Genomic DNA, 17017 nt, shown 5'->3' with positions numbered 1-17017 from the left:
TATAAAATGTAACTTTTGAGCACCAAGAAGTGGAATGGAGATAAGTCCTGTGTTAAAGAGGAAAAATGGATTAAGAAATGGAATATAGGGAGTGGTGACCTCAGGGCAGGATCCCACCCAGATAAGTTTCCAACCTATGAAAAGGAACTAGGCATTTGGCTGGTTAAGCATGTGGCTGGTTAAGCTTCAGGCTTTCCAGCAGCAGTTCAGCTGAGAGCCATTGGGATGAGGACACAGAAGCTTCCAGTCTGAGGAAACAAAACCAGCTGAGAAGTTGACCAGGTGAGGTTAGCTGTGGCTTGTTCTGTCTCTCTGATCTACCAGCGTGCACCCCAATAACTCGCCTAGGGTTTGATTTTATTAATAAGAACTTTTAAGATTCCTGCTACATCTGGCTCCCAATGTTCGTGTTACGAATTCATGAAAAAGCTGTTTGCCTGTGGCCTTGTGAGCCCCAGCTCAGGCCCAAGCTACACTCAGCCGGTTGTGGTGGCACAAGCCGGTAGGATTTGCTGAAGGAGACAGAGGCAGGAAGATCCCGAGTTTAAGGCCGGCCTAGGAGGCTTGGGAGAAGCTTTTGCCTGGACTGAGCCACAAACAGTGGTGGGACCATGGAAGCAGTGGCTACTGCTCCACGTTGCCAGCTCCTTCTCATCCTGTTGGTGACTGTGGTGATGCTGCTACCTGGGACAAAGGGTTTACTGCTGCTGGTTCAGAGAAGAATTGCCAGGACCATCGTGTTACAAGAAAGCATCGGCAAAGGTCAGTTTGGAAAAGTTTGGCAAGAAAAATGGTGGGAAGAAATTGCTGTGAATATTTTCTGTTCTAGGGAAGAGTGTTCATGGTTCTGAGAGACAGACATTTATCAGACTGTGATTGCTCCAAACCACAGAGGAGGCACAAAAAAAAAAAAAAAAAAAAAAAAAAAGTCTGCATGGAACCATGACCACACCTAATAGCAACTTTGAAATCTTCAAAAGGACTATGGTAAAACCATTAAGCTGATTAACACCACGAAAAGATCTGCTTTGGACTACAAACTGCTTAGGACAATTTTGAGATGGCTAGCTGAGATGATCCAGCCTGACAGACTACTTGAACAAAGACTTGAAACAAGCCCTGAACTTTCCTTTTATGCAAAGACTGGACAAATGATACAAGACTTGACAACTAACCCCAAAATTTTCTTTTCCAGATTCCCTAAAGATATCTTCACCCCTAGAAACAAAAAGAAAAAGAGAAAATAGATATGAGATAGATCATCGAATCTACTCTGAGAAAAAAGATAAAGAAATAATAGGATAAATAGGTGGATCATTGAATCTACACTGAAGAAAAAGGGGAAGATATAAAAATGACAAAAGTTAGACTACTGAATCTATTATGAAAAGAAAAAAGAGAGAATATGGATATGATAAGATAAAAAGGGAGATTATGGAATCCACTTTTAAAAAGGAACTACTTGTTTTAAATGAGTTAAGTGATGAAAATTTTTTGGTCTGAGTTTATCAGATGTTACTGGAATGGACATCGTTAATATAGATAATGGAGTTTTCATCTGAATCTGTCAAATGTTAATGGACTAGACATCATTAATGTAATTTTTGGCTGTATATATTGTATATACTTATTGGATAGTTTTTCTTGTATTAGTTACAAGCTTTCTTTAATTTTAGACAAAAAGAGAGGAAATGTGGTGGTATTGTGTTCCTCAAAATATCGTGTACCTTAATAAACTTATCTGGGGTCAGAGAACAGAAAAGCCACTAGTTAGGCAGTGATAGCACACGCCTTTAATCCTAGCATTCCAGAGACAGAAATCCCTCTGGATCTCTGTGAGTTCAAGGCCACATTGGAAACAGCCAAGCATGGTGACACACGCCTTTAATCCCAGAAAGCCAGCCTTTAATCCCAGAGAGTGGTGGTAGAAAGCAGAAAGATATATAAGGCGTGAGGACCAGAAACTAGAAGCCTTTGGCTGGTTAAGCATGTGGCTGGTTAAGCTTCAGGCTTTCCAGCAGCAGTTCAGCTGAGAGCCATTGGGATGAGGACACAGAAGCTTCCAGTCTGAGGAAACAAGACCAGCTGAGAAGTTGACCAGGTGAGGTTAGCTGTGGCTTGTTCTGTCTCTCTGATCTACCAGCATGGACCCCAATTAAAAAAAAAAAAGAAAGAAAAAGAAAAGGAACTAAAGAAAAACTTAGAGCTGGGAGAGGTGGGGCACAATTTTAATCCCAGCCCTGGGAAGGCAGATGTTGGTGGATATTTGAGGTTGAGGCCAGCCTGGTCTAGAGATCCAGTTTTAAGACAACCAAGCTTAGATAGTGAAGGACAGAAAGCCACTGAAGTTCTCATTGAATGAGGGGGGCATGTTCTAGCCCCAATAAGAAGCAAAACTTGGCAGAAAGTAGCAAAACTTGGCAGTTTCAGTCATGTGGTTCTGGTTTTAGAGATAAGGATGGAAGAAACAGGTTATGGAATTTGCTTCCGCACCTAAAGTAAGCTGCTGAGACCAGGCATGTGTCGGGGATGTCCCTGAATGGAGGCCTACTAAAGAGGCCCTTGTGTGAATTTGTGAGGTTGAAGCCTGGACTGCCTTGGAGAATGCAAGCACGATGTTGGAGGTGCCTGAGTGCTGGCGTACCTGCTGAGGAGAGCTGCTGACAGGGAGTATAGTCAGCCCAAGAGAAGTACCTGTGTTGCAGACAACAAAGCTGAACAGAGTTGGAGATCTGGAGAGCACTTCGATGCAGAATTTGGAGTTTGCCCAGCTGGGTTTTGGTCTTGTTTTGGTCCAGCATAGCCTCACTATTCTCTCTTCCCTGCACTTTGGAATGGTAATGTATAGCCCGTGCCATTATAGGTTGGACGTGTGTGATCTGCTTTTTGATTTTGATTTTTACAGATTACTACAGTTAAGTGTTTGCATGAATCTCAGAAGAGGCTTTGAACTTCAGACTTTAAAACATTGTTAAGACTGTGATAGACTATGGGGACTTTGAAGTTGGACTAAATTAATTTTATATTAAAATATTGTTGAAAGCCTATGGGGCCAGGGAGTGGAATGTGATAATTTAAATCTATTTTCCCCCATAATCCATAGTGAGTGTCACTATTAGGAGGTATGATTTTGTTGAAATGGGTATGACCTTGTTGGAGGAAGTGTGTCATTGTGTGTGTATGTGTGTGTGGGGGGGTGTTGAGGTTTCCTATGCTCAGGATATCACCCAGTGTCTCAGTTAACTCCTGTTGCCTTCAGGATGTAGCACTTTTAGCTCCAGCACCTCGTCTGCCAGTACTCGGCCATGCTCCTCATCATGATGATAATGAACTGAACTTCTGAAAGTGTAAGTGAGCCACCCTCAATTATGTGTTTCCTTTATAAGAGTTGCCATGGTCATGGCATCTCCTCACAGCAATAAAAACCTTAACTAAAACACAAAGTAGTTTGATTCCTAAATACATAGTTCTTGCTCCTGATAAAGGCAGGGTAGCTGGTCCAGGTCCTCTAATGGAAAGCTTCTGAGGATGTTCTCAAGGATATTAAAAATAAGGGAGGATTTGGTGCAGAATGAATGATACACAAGTGAATGGTTAACACTTTTATTTCAAAAGCCAGGATTTATACATAACACTTTCTGAGAAAATAATTAAGATACTTTAATTAAACAAACCCTATGTTTTAGACACAATAAGAATATATAGAAAGATTCAAATGAGAAGTTACTCCAACCTTTAAACACAATGCAATTCAATTGGCTGGTTTAAGGGTGTGATTTCTGTCTTTCACAGAATGAAAGACTTTTATGAGATTTATTTATTCATTTTTATTGAATTACACAGCCTCAATATACTTTAAAGGGCTTTACCTTTTAATGTGAAATATAAGTTATACATTGAGTAATTCTTCGAGGGTTATCTGTACCATAAACAGTACACTTTTCTTTTCAAAACAAACAGAAAACCAGCTAACACTAACAGAAAAAGAAAGGGGCCATTGAAAAGTCCGATCTTGCTTGAGTAGCATAGACAGTCTCAGACTCAAACAGATTCTACCCTGAAAACTGTACTTGCCCCCAGCCCCTAAAGGCAGACAACTGGACAAACTGGGGAATGTGTGCATGGCTCTTTAGTACTCACTGTTTTACGTTTTTCCTTCAGGAGATTGTCTAGACTGAACACCTGATCAGTTACATCTGGAATGAATACAGGGACATGACCCATTCAAAGTAAAAAGATTTTCCCCTCTATTTCAAAATCCTGATCATCACTTTCCACATCGATTACAGATAATATGCACATGGTGGGAAGTGAGAAAATACACACGTGACCTTTGAAATTCTAGTTCCACAGAGATATCATCCTTCCTGTTTCCTGAAAGTGTGTGTTTTAGGTTAATTCTGGCATCTGTCTTCTCTCATTAACAATTTAGTGAATGGCAGTGTGTAGCAGGGTATGAAACTCCATCCTCGAAATCCTGACCCTTGTAAATTGGGCAGTATTCATTTTCACACCCCTTCACTTAAAACTCTATCACTAGTATGCCTACTCTAGCTAAAAGAGGTTGACTCAACACCTCCAACACCCACACGCCTGGAAGAAAAGTTTCCATTTCTAAAGCTAACATTCATTATTCAGTATTTTAATATGCCATAGAACTCTCCATTTAGAATTTTCCTTAAAATATATATTCTTCACATGAAGCTGTCATAAAAAAGAAGAGAATATCTTCTCTTATTTCAAAATCATCAAAGTAGATTTTTAAAAAACTACTTTCCAAACCCCAGGAGTAGTGTACTCAAAGGACCAGCACATCATTTATCTTTAAAAAAATGAGTTTAGAAAAGTCAAATTTGATTTCTTTTTGAAGATTTATTAGTGTTACCCATGAATCCAATGGACTGAAATGTAGTGCCTCTTAGCACAGACTGTGATCCTGCAGCAGAGCCCACTTTTTCCGCTCCTGAAACCATACAGGCCAGCTCTTTAATTTTCTACAGTCGTTTTCCAGCGCAAAGATGCTACAAAGGATTGAGAAACTGCTCCTGCCCTAGTGTCCTCCTGAACATACATTTGTATGTGGATTCAGAATAATATTTTGACACAAGGCCTGCCTGCCCTATTTATAGAAAAACTCATCAATGCGTGTAAAAATATTTATCACCTGTAATCAGAGATGGACAACAGCAGTGGGTGTGGTATGTGACATTATGTCAGTAATGCTTTTCTGGTTGTTTGGAGCATTATTTTGGTCTAGATTACTGTTCTGCTGAATAACTATTTTATTATTACTATGCTAGGACAACTGATTGCTGTACTTGATTTGTAATTTTAATCATAATTTTCCTGGGAAAGCTAAATTATGTCTGAATTCTACTCAAAAGCTTTTATTTTTAAAGCAATTAAAGTTATTGTTGATTGGTATTTAGCATCCCGTGTTCCTGGAATACTAAAGGAATACACTTTCTACATAATCTTCCATTAAAGACATTGCTTGAGAGCAGCTATTTGATACAACAGCATTCACTTGAGTTTTCAAACCAAAGAACTAAAATTACAGCAATTTCACTTGAAATCAATAGATCCATGCACAGGGTTGTGTTCAACAGAATCACTAACTGCTATTTGTTATTCAAAGATGAAAGAATCAATAGAAAAATAGAACTGATAAATCATTAGCACTGTAATGCCGAGCAGAGAGGAAAGCTGGTAAATCATGCATTTCAAGCACACGTTTTCCTGCTAGAGTGTTTGGAAACATAAAACTTGCAGTGATGAGGTGCAGGTCAGTACGCCTGAACTACACTGAGGCTGTTCAGAAGTATTTCATTTCACATGATAGCCTCAAAGAAACACGATGAAAAGTAATAGTTCCACAATATCTTTAAAGAACCAAAGACTCAAACCATGCCACGAACACCTTAAACAGTGATCTAGGCCATTCTATATTCCCGAACATTTGAAACGTCATAGAGATGGGGCTGGAATGAACGGGAAGTAAGGGGCTAATTGCATGCATGATTTGCTTTGTTGAGCTCAATATTATTGCAGGCACCAATTTACCCTAGAAGGGAACCAATGCAGTCATTCACCTTCTTGAAGTGTTCTTAAAATAGCCATTAAGAATTAGTCATATATGGTAGCGGGACCAAAGAGCCACGAAATTGGCTGTTGAGCTTTGATCGTGTTGTATGATTTACTGTTTTTGAATGGTGAGCATTTTAATACAAGTGGGTAACTCACTCTCTTCCAACATTTTGCTTTTCACAAACTCATAAGAACTATAATTTTCTGATTCTTTGGTGGGAAACGGATTCAGTAGGCACATAGTTTAAAACATCTATTTGGCTACTAGTGTGATTATACATCTGTGTCTAGATTCTCATGCAGAAAGGACTAAGGCTTTTTCTATTATCACAAGTACTGCCAGTAACATATTTTCACTCATTTTTTTGGAACTGAAAACAAAGCTAAACAAAAAACATTTTCTATTTTTTAGCACAAGAAAAATCTTATGCCTGATATTTTAATGTCCATTCAGAAGAGTAAAGATGTTGAAGAAAGACTATTTAGATGTAGCATGGTATCCTAGGCAGCTACTTAATAAAATCTTTGATTTCAGCTCCTCCTTGAGTCACAGGTCTAATACCATGGATACACTGATTCTAGCAGGGCAAAGGATGGCAGTTTGCATTCTGGATCGTTGCAGCCTTACTTATTAGTGCTTGCCAATGACAGCAATTACATCAAGAATCATTTCTCGTCAGAGTTCCTTGCTCTTTCACAGGTTTTTCCTCACAGTTTGTAAATGGACATGGGGGTAAGATGTGTATGGGAGACAGAAAACCTCTGGGAATGCATGCAACTGAAATCTGCAGTATCATGTCATATAAACATCTACTTTTTTCATGCAGAGATGCCTATAAAAACAGAGACAATAAATTTCCTAATAGCCAAATTTTACATCAACTCAATAACAAAAACTGTTAATTCCATGATTCTGTCAGAGCAGGAGACTTGAAATCATTCAAAGTGTTCCATGGTGCATCCTATTGAAATTTCTCCTGACAGAGGGTCACTCCTTGCTTCGGTTTCTTGTTCTTTTGATGAGTGAACAGAATAACCCAGTTTTGGGGGGAGGGCCCATCAGCATTGGGGCTTGGTTCTTGTGTGTAATTTTTATCTAGGAAAGAGAAAAACAGAGGAAGAGTGATATGAGGACACAATACCAATTCTGAGGAACTCTTCAGCTATATTTCATGAGTAACGAAAATAACACAAGGTTAAAATTCAACTTCAGAGTTTCATGATTTCAGAAATATTTTAAGGAAGACAAGGATATACATTTCAGTGGTACCCAAATGTTAACCCAAAGTAGAAATTAGTTGAAGTCACGATTTCAATATGGTCTTATATCTAGCTAACCTCACTTGTCCTACTTCAGTTTCCCAGAACTTTTACTTCAGAGTGCATGATTACCCAGTGTCATTTCTTGAACCTTAGTCTTGTATTATTGAAACAGGAAAAGAGTCGCCATTACTGTATTCAGAGTCCTGACCATGGCCCAGCATTAGGAGGTACTTAGCATTTGACAAACCTTATTTATCTTTTTAATCAGATTGTTTCTCTCTTTGGACATGAGCTGCAAGGCTTCATTTCCAAACAATCATTAGAAATGAAAGTCAAAAGTTAACATGCATCAAAGGTCAGAAATGATCTTTCTAATTTGTTAATTAATTGGTGATACAATAGAATCAGACACCAAGAAGCCTCAGACACTCAGAGGCAGTGTTCTCAAGCTACTCATGTTGATTTCTGTGATATGAAACCACGAATCACCTTAAATGAGACAACCTTAAAGTAGATTATGTCTGCAATTTTCTCTAATTCAACTCTAAATTAGAGAAGACATTTTATGAATATATGCTATGCTCAAAGCTAATTGAAAGCAATTATCAAAGTGGCATTTTGTCTGTGACTTTAAGATACATTGTAAGATAATAAATGATTCTCATTATGTAATAAAAAGGTCACATCTTGCCTTTGGGCTACTGACGCTACGAGTTTTTCAAAAGCAATCTGAGACATTTTCTTTAGCGAACTGCGACTAATACAAGAGCCATCACTTCTTAAATATCAGTTGTCACCTGGGCAGCATCCGCACCAGAGATGAGGACTCCTCTCAAAAAGAATCACCACCTCATTAAAAGCTGAAAAAATGTATCTCTGAAAGTGCATACCTGACATTCTTCACTTGTCTTTCACTAATAGCAATGAAGCAAAGAAAATAGATGTTTGTCACGTGAATCACATCATTAAATCAGTATTAGGACTTTTGGGAAATGAAAATTCACATTCTAGAGAGATATTTAAAAAAAAAAAACCGAATGAGCAAAAAACTTTAAATATGTTGGAAGCAGACTATGCTGAAAAAAAATATTTTTTATTTTAAAAATAAATTGCCTTTGTAAAGGCCAATATGCTCAGCATGGCCACAATTCTGTGGATGCTAAATCTATTTTTATTTTCATTGTCTATGAAATGAGAAATTGATAGCCATCAGTTAATATGTCAACATACCCACTACATATATAGATTAAAAATCATCTCTACCAAACTTCCCTAATTCATTTTTCTATCACACTGAATTCTTTTTATTAAGAGATTTTCTATTTGTTTTACATATCAACCATGGATTCCCCTGTTCTCCCTCCTCCCACTCCCTAGCCTCCCCCCCAACCCATCCCCCATTCCCACCTCCTCCAAGGCAAAGTCTCCCCTGGGGAGTCTGCAGAGCCTGGTACATTCAGTTGAGGCAGGTCCAAGCCCCTCCTCCCTGCACCAAGGCTGAGCAAAGTGTCTCAGCACAGGCACTAGGTTCCAAAAAGTGGGTTCATGCACTAAGGATAGGACCCGGTCTCACTGCCTGGAGGCCTCCTAAACAGTTTAAGCTAAACAACTCACCTATCTAGAGGGCCTAGTCTAGTACCATGGGGGCTCCTCAGCTATTGGTTCACAGTTCATGTGTTTCTACTAGTTTGGCTAGTTGTCTGTTTGTGGTCTTTAATCATCTATCTATCTGTCTGTCTAGCTCTCTCTCTCTCTCTCTCTCTCTCTCTCTCTCTCTCTCTCTCTCTTTCTCTCTCTCTCTCTCTCTCTCTCTCTCTCTCTCTTCCCTTACTCTTTTTCTCTTTCTGTCTTTCATCTATCTATTTTATATCCTGGCTGCAATTGCCCCTCCTTCCTCTCTTCCCTGTCCCTCTCCCCTCCCGCTCCTCTCTGTTCCCAACTCCACAATCCACTCCTCTTCCATTTCTGTTTAGGAAAGGGCAGGTCTCCCATGAATATCAACAAAACATGGCATATCAAGTTGCAGTATGACTAAGCACCTCCCCATGTGTTAAGGCTGGGGGGAAAGATGACCCATTATGAGGAGTTGGATCCCAAAAGCCAGTAAAAGAGTCAGAGACAGCCCTTGTTCCCACTGTTAGGAGACCCACAAGAGGACCAAGCTACACAACTGTCACATATATGCAGAGGGCCAAGGCAGGTCCCATGCAGACTCTCTAGTTGTTGGTTCAGTCTCTATGAGCTCCTATGAGTCCAGGTTAGTTGATTCTTTGAGTTTTCTTGTGGTGTCCTTGACCCCTCTGGCTCCTACAATTCTTTCCCCCATTGCAGGATTTTCAAAGCTGTGCCTAAGCTTTGACTGTGGGTCTGTATCTGTTTCAATCAGTAACTGGATGAAGCCTCTCTGATGACAAGTGGGCTAGGCATCAATCTATGAGTACAGCAGAATATCGTTGGACATCATTAACATTGACATTTTTTTCTTCCAATTGTGTTTGGTTCTATCCTAGGTCTCTGGGTCATCCAGCCTCTGGGTGCTGGTGATCTAAGCAGTGTCAGGGGTGGACTCACTCTCCTGGCATGGGTTTTAGGCCAGACAGGTCATTGGTTGGCCACTCCCTCAATCTCTAGGCCACTCTTACACCAGCACATCCCATAGGCAGGACAGACTGTAGGTTGAAGGTTATGTGGCTGAATCAGTTTCCTACTCCCTCCACTTGAAGTCTTGTCTGGTCACAGGAGATGTGTCCACTGTTGCTGGGAGTCTTAGCTGGGGCCATCCTTGTAGATTTGTGGGAGATTCCCTTGTACCAGGTTTTTACCTGACCTTGAAATGCCCCTCCCTTCCAGTAGTCTCTTTCAGCACTCTCTCCCCCCTGTCTGCCTCCCTCCACACATACCTGATCACTCATCTTCCCATCCCCACCAGCCCTCAGCCCACTCACTAAATCTCTTTTCTTTTCCCTTCCCAGGGGATCCGTGTCCCCTGTTGAGCCCTCCTTGTTACCCAGTCTCTCTGCGTCTGTGGATTGGAGCCTGGTTCTCCTTTACTTTACAGCTACTACGCACTTATGAGTGAGTACATACCATGCTTTTCTTTCTGGGTCTGGGTTACCTCACTCAGGAGGATTTTTTTCTATTTCCATCCATTTGCCTGCAAATTTCATGATGTCATTATTTTTAACAGCTTAGCACACTGAATCTTAAGCAATTGACTTGTTTTTACTCTTGTTTATTTGTTTATTCTTTGAAAGTTTCATTCATCTATTGCTTATCTTCCTCCTGACCAACTACCTTTTCCCTTCAGCAAGTCCTTTTCCTGCTTCCCTGTCTTCTTCTTTTTTTTTTCTTTTATTTTACAATACTATTCAGTTCTACATAACAGCCACAGATTCCCTTGTTCTCCCCCTTCCTGGCCCCTCCCCTTCCCCCCAGCCCACCCCCCATTCCCACCTCCTCCAGGGCAAAGCCTCCCCCCCCCCAGGACTGATATCGACCTGATAGACTCAGTCCAGGCAGGTCCAGTCCCCTCCTCCCAGATTGAGTGAAGTGTCCCTGTATAAGTCCCAGGTTTCAAACAGCTATCTCATGCAGCGAGCCCAGGACCTGGTACCACTGCCTAGATGCCTCCCAAACAGACCAAGCCAATCAACTGTCTCACCTATTCAGAGGGCCTGATCCAGTTGGGGGCCCCTCAGCCTTTGGTTCATAGTTCATGTGTAATAGCCAAAACCTGGAAACAACCTAGATGCCCTTCAACTGAAGAATGGATAAATAAATTGTGGCACATATACACAATGGAATACTACTCAGCAGAGAAAAACAATGATATCATGAGGTTTGCAGGCAAATGGATGGATCTAGAAAAAATCATCCTGAGTGAGGTAACCCAAACTCAGAAAGACAAATATGGTATGTACTCACTCATAGGAGGATACTAGATGTGAAACAAGGATGACTGGACTGCTACTCACATCACCAGTGAGGCTACCTGGAAAACAAGACCCCAAGAAAGACACGGGGATCACCCAATGACGGAGAAATGGATGAGATCTACACGAACAGCCTGGACATGAGTGGGAGCAATGAAAGGCGAAGGTCGAGGGAAAGAGAGCAGGAGATCCCACCTGAATCAAGAATAGAGAGGGAGAACAAGGAATAGGAGACCATGGTAAATGAAGACCACATGAGAAAAGGAAGAAACAAAGTGCTAAAGAGGCCCACAGAAATCCACAAAGATACCCCCACAAAAGACTGCTGGCAATGGCCGAGAGACAGCCAGGACTGACCTACTCTGGTGATGGGATGGCCAAACACCCTAATAGTTGTGCCAGAAACCCCATCCAAGGACTGAGGAATCTGGATGCAGACATCCACAGCTAGGCCCCTGGGTGGAGCGCTGGGAGTCTAATTAGTGAGAAATAAGAGGGTTTATATGAGCGAGAATTGATGAAACCAAGGTTGGATAAAGCACAGGGACAAATAGCCAAACGAATGGAAACGCTGTCTTCTTCTTGTTGTTGAGTGGCACGGTGGTTTAGCACGGCCAGGACACTTATGGAGATGTGGGTGTTAAGTTATCCTCTGGAGTGCAAACAGCTAACTCACCAATAGCTCCACCTGTAAAGACGTCCTCTCCTCTAGGGACCCTGGATTACCATTGGCTCTCTAGTGGGTAAGGGACTCCTCTTCCATCCTCACTGTTTACTGGCTCAGTCTCAAAGCAACTGACTTAACTCTGGATCCCTTTGATGGGATCTCATACAGCACCATTCATCACTTACTCACTTAGTTGAAATTATCCTACTTTTACTTTACATTGTACCAGGAAATTAGAGTAAATAAAATATGTAATCATTGTTGTCATGAAGTTATAGTGCCCTAAGAAAGAAATGAAGAAGCATGTACAGTAGTATCATAAGTGCTGAAACAGGAAGTTAACCAGAAAAGGACTATTTTTCTGTTCTGAAGTTGAATCATTTTATGCAAAATGTTGTTTTTTAATGAGCACCTGAGGAAGTAGTTATCGTATATTACTTACATGATGACTCTACCTTCAAACCAAAATAAAAACATAAATTTTGTATTTGTAGTTCTTGGTCTACATCTATTATCAGTTCTAATAGGATTGGGTCATTTTGGAAAATGAGATAATTATCAGCAATATTGCTAATATTTTCAAAGAAATAGCTCTAGCCACATAAAATCAGCATGAATTAGGATGAAGTACAACCAACAGTTCACATGAAGAATAGAGACTGTTATACTGGACATCATTTAAAAAGAATAAGTCTTGTTTTTATTCTATCAAAAAACAGCATAACATCTCACTCAGTCCTTTTGATATAACAGGGCCATTATGCTCAGTTTGCATTTTCAGGTTAGAAGACATGTGTTAGCCAGTTTTGGTTTTGTGATTATCTGCAACCTGTTCTCTTGGTTGTTTGACCTTTCCTATGGTCAATGTACACTATTATATTTTTAAAATATAAATTATTTCTATAAAAACAAAACAAGAAACAATTGGTTTTATTTTCCTTTTTGCCAGAAGATATAACAAGAAAGAAATTTGCACTCATAAACTCTCTAACATATATCCAAGCTGTTAGTATACAGTGTCTCATTGGATAATTATGTCTTTGTACTTAGCTGAAGTAAAAACAATCCCATTGAGTATGTAGACACATGAAGACCAAAGAACATTACTATAATATGTGCAAGATGATAATGTTGACCTCAATGGCCAGGTATTCTACTCTTCTAGAAAATTATAGTGGGATAAGAAAGTCAATTCTTCTGAGTGGGGCATAGTACATGCCTATAATTGTTACACCTGGGAGGCTGAGGCTGGAAGAACATGGCTAGATCCAGTCTCAAATGGAAAACCAAAAACCAAACCAAACCAACCAGCAAAGAAACACACACACACACACACACACACACACACACAAAGAAAGAAAGAGAGAGGGAGGGAGGGAGGGAGGGAGGGAGGGAGGGAGGGAGGGAGAGAGAAAGAAAGAAAGAAAGAAAGAAAGAAAGAAAGAAAGAAAGAAAGAAAGAAAGAAAGAAAGAAAGAAAGAAAGAAAGAAAGAAAGGCATTTCCACTCATTCAAGTGTGATGGTGGTGGTAGTATGAGCCTGTAATGCCAGCCCTCAGGAGGCTGAGGCAGGAAGAGAACTGGCTAGAACCAGTCTCAAATAGAAAATTCCATATGGAAACTTCAAGGTAGGGTGAAACATAGTGGAGAAGGGGAGGAAGAGAGGGAGAAAGAGTTCAAATGAGTTACTCTGTAACTGGGAACAGAATCCCTACTAGCTAGCACATGCTGTCAAATGAAAGCCACAGTATCAGGAATGGGTTACTTCTTTTGTTATTGGCCAGGGGGTCCTAGAGACCCCCCAAATATTATAAGCTATTGCCATTCCTTTTGACTACCTTCCAGAATTTGATAGCAAGTCCTCACATATATGAGTCAGAAATTAAGAATAATAGCACATACATAAACAGTTTATACATGGTAAGTAAAAATTTTAAAGAACATTAGCAAGAATATATGAAGATTTACTTAGATTTATTGTAGTAAGATTCCTGCTAAGTGCTTTGCACATTCTGTTGGATTCTGCTTGGTTCATCCAGGTCTGAGTTGGCCTCCACTAAAAGTCATGCAAATGAAAATAAACTGTGTTATGGGAAAGAACTGAAGTATCATTTCATGAAAGTGATAAAGGAAGGGGCTGATACCTTCCTGTGCTCAGAGCATGGCATTCGTGCTTTCTTCAGAGGTTTACTGCCACACACGTAGAGCAGGAGAGAAGAGAGATGAGTCTTCTTTACTTACTTTCTAAACATTAGGTGGCTCAGGTCATTGGTGAATATTTATGTGGTTTCCTGTCACCTAGCATCAAATATTTCTACCTAGTTTTCCTATGAAATGTAGAGTTTACCTTGCTTTTCTAGTCTGAACACACGCTATACAACACCCTTTCCCCTGAAAATAAATTCTTCAATCATTGTGATAAGACTGGAACAGAGGTGGGCTTCATTTCGTTAAGGAACTCTCAGATTGCTATAGGTTCAGTCTTGAGCATCTCCAAAGGCATTAAAGGTTTACTCAGTAGCTTGTGGTGCTGTTGGGAGGCAGTGGAACTTTAGGAGATGGGGTCTTATGGGAGGAAGCTAGGTCACTGGGGGTGTGCTCTTAAAGTGATATGGAAACATGTAGTCCCTTCTCTCTCTTTTGTTTAATGGCTGCTTTCTCTGCCTGGTGTTAGCTCCATGGTATTCACTACCACCATAGACCCAACAACCGGACCGTGGAACTGTGGGCTACAGCTTCTGAGGTTGTAAACCTTTCCTCCCTATGCATTATTTCTCTTGAGTATTTTATCAAGCTGAAAGAAATCTGGTAAGCATACCTACTTTGCAAACACTAATTCCGTGATTTTACATTTTCCTTTATCTGATTTTATTCATCCATCAATCATAAGCTGTGTGTGTCAACATTTTTGTTTTATGTAAAAGGCTAAATAAATGTGGTTTCGGTAATCTGAATAACACATTCATTTGTAAGTGCAAGAACAGAGTTTGAGAATTGACCCTCCCTGATTCCACCTTGCTAACCACCCACTCTGTACCTTGCTATCATCTATTTTCCTGGAAAGCTCCTCCTTTCTGATGATGATAGCCAAAGTACAACAGAGGAGTGCTGTGTGTGTTGTGCATGGAGCTGCAGAGATGCTGTCAAGAGGCAATTTGTCATGGTGGAATCTGCATTTTGTTCTCATCAGCGTAGTTGGGGATTGGGTGCCAGATGTGAGGCAGGACAATCAGAAGGCAGGGAAAGGTCGTGATCCATTCAAGAAGTGAAACAGACTTTAGTTATGGGAGTGCCAAACTGAATTTAGCGGGGGCAGAGTCAAGAGACGCCAAGCAGGCACAGCCTATGGAACATGTGATTTGGTTGTGCTGGGCACTGGAAAAGGAGAATGTGTTTTTAAGTCTTCTATGCCTCTAAATCTGAATTGCTGTGTGTAAAGTTATAGAAAGGAAAGCACTTCTGGCAGGAGTGACGACTGGGAAGTTGGTGATGTCAGTGTTGAGTATGACACTCTGAAGGAGAGGTCCAATGTCTTTGGATTCATGGGTGTGGAGTTCAGAAGGAATATGTAAATTTAACGTACCCACAATAACTCCAGAATAGGTTACTGACCCCCTAGCAAATGTGTGTGAAATGTATGTTCATGATTTTTTTAATAGGAGGATATTGACACTGACAGCTGAAGCAAGAGAATAACATCTTGTGAAAGACATGACTACAGCTCGCCAGAGAAGTGAGAGTGATCCCTGAAAGACAGCGATACCATATTCTGCTCTGTCTTCACTGTGGGCTAGTCCTTATCGATTACATAGTATGTAACTTCCAGAGCACGTGTGCTTGAAGGACATGCATGCTGAGATGTTTCACAACAGTCTGCATAGAATGTATGCAAGCTATTAAAACATGTAACCTCATTCTAAATACTTAAATTGTGTGTGAGAGCTGAATGTGGCAGGGTGTTTAGGCAGATGTTCACACAGTTGTGAAGCTGGTAAATGTCCACATTTCCGTGGAGGGATGGATGGTAAATGCTTGTGGCTTCGTGAGCTGTGTGGTCTTCATCTGATCCACTCCAATGTCCACATTTCCGTGGAGGGATGGATGGTAAATGCTTGTGGCTTTGTGAGCTATGTGGTCTTCATCTGATCCACTCCACACTGCTACCACAGCTCAGTGTTGTTGCACTATGTGAAAATCAAGGAGTATCACTGTTCCAATAAAACTTTATTTGTGGAAACTGAAATTGGAACTTCATAAAATTTTCACATTATGAAACATTACTCTTCTTTTGATTTTTTTCTTACCATTTACGTGAGAACCATTATTATAAGCAGCCATATAAAACATGGGCACAATTTGGTGACCTTTAGTGGAATTAAGTTCTATATTGAAAAAAATCCAATGCTAAACTGGGAGTTACAAAGTGAAACCTTTTTAAAATTAAAATTATGTTATAGTAAATGATCAATAGCTGCATGATGAAAATAATTTTTAGTGGTATATCTTTGCTATATTAAGTGCTGTCATTCAGAATTTCTTTAGTAAAAAATTCTCAATTAGAATGTATGCTAACAGTTCTGAGTTTGGTAATATACACATTGATTATATTTGGCTTCAGTAATAATGTCTCTAATTGATTCTCATGGCTTTTTACTAGGTTAAGCTTAATAATACCATGGTTCTTAAGATGTACCTCAGGAGGGAGCATCTTCCTTTATAAATATTCTCACCAAGCCTAGCCAAAATTTTCTTTTCTTGCTTCATCTCTTTAAGAATTTATTATCACTGGGTTTATTCAGCTGCCTTAGAAATGAATGGAGCATCCAGAGCAAAGGAAATACCATAAAATATGTTGGGAGAGCTTAATTTAGCAATTATCTGAAACATTAAAAGTTTACCTAGTTTGATTTCAGAATAAGATTGTGTCCTTCCAACAAGGGCAACCCTTTTAAATTCAAACATGTGACAAAGCCACGTGACTGTGGTGGGTGTAAAAGTGCAGGTAAAATAATTTGTGGATCCATAAATGTCGAGAGAGAGAGAGAGAGAGAGAGAGAGAGAGAGAGAGA

At 40.1% G+C, this 17017-nt stretch overlaps 1 protein-coding gene across 5 annotated transcripts in view; it reads right to left on the bottom strand.

The window, feature by feature from the left end:
* Positions 1-3587: 3587 nt before the first annotated feature.
* Positions 3588-17017, bottom strand: part of Dgkb (diacylglycerol kinase beta) — a 717548-nt gene continuing 704118 nt past the window's right edge. For 2 of the 5 annotated variants that reach the window (XM_037210502.1, XM_028872291.1), the window contains one exon: positions 3588-7183. In XM_037210502.1, the coding sequence (XP_037066397.1) occupies positions 7076-7183 (108 nt within the window). In that variant the 3' untranslated portion in view covers positions 3588-7075. The remainder of the gene's footprint in view (positions 7184-17017) is intronic. The other 3 variants (XM_037210503.1, XM_037210504.1, XM_028872289.2) reach the window with 2 other exon arrangements.

This window comes from Peromyscus leucopus, chromosome 14, assembly GCF_004664715.2.
Source record: "Peromyscus leucopus breed LL Stock chromosome 14, UCI_PerLeu_2.1, whole genome shotgun sequence".
Lineage (NCBI taxonomy): Eukaryota > Metazoa > Chordata > Mammalia > Rodentia > Cricetidae > Peromyscus > Peromyscus leucopus.
This window is presented reverse-complemented; position numbering and strand designations above follow the sequence as displayed.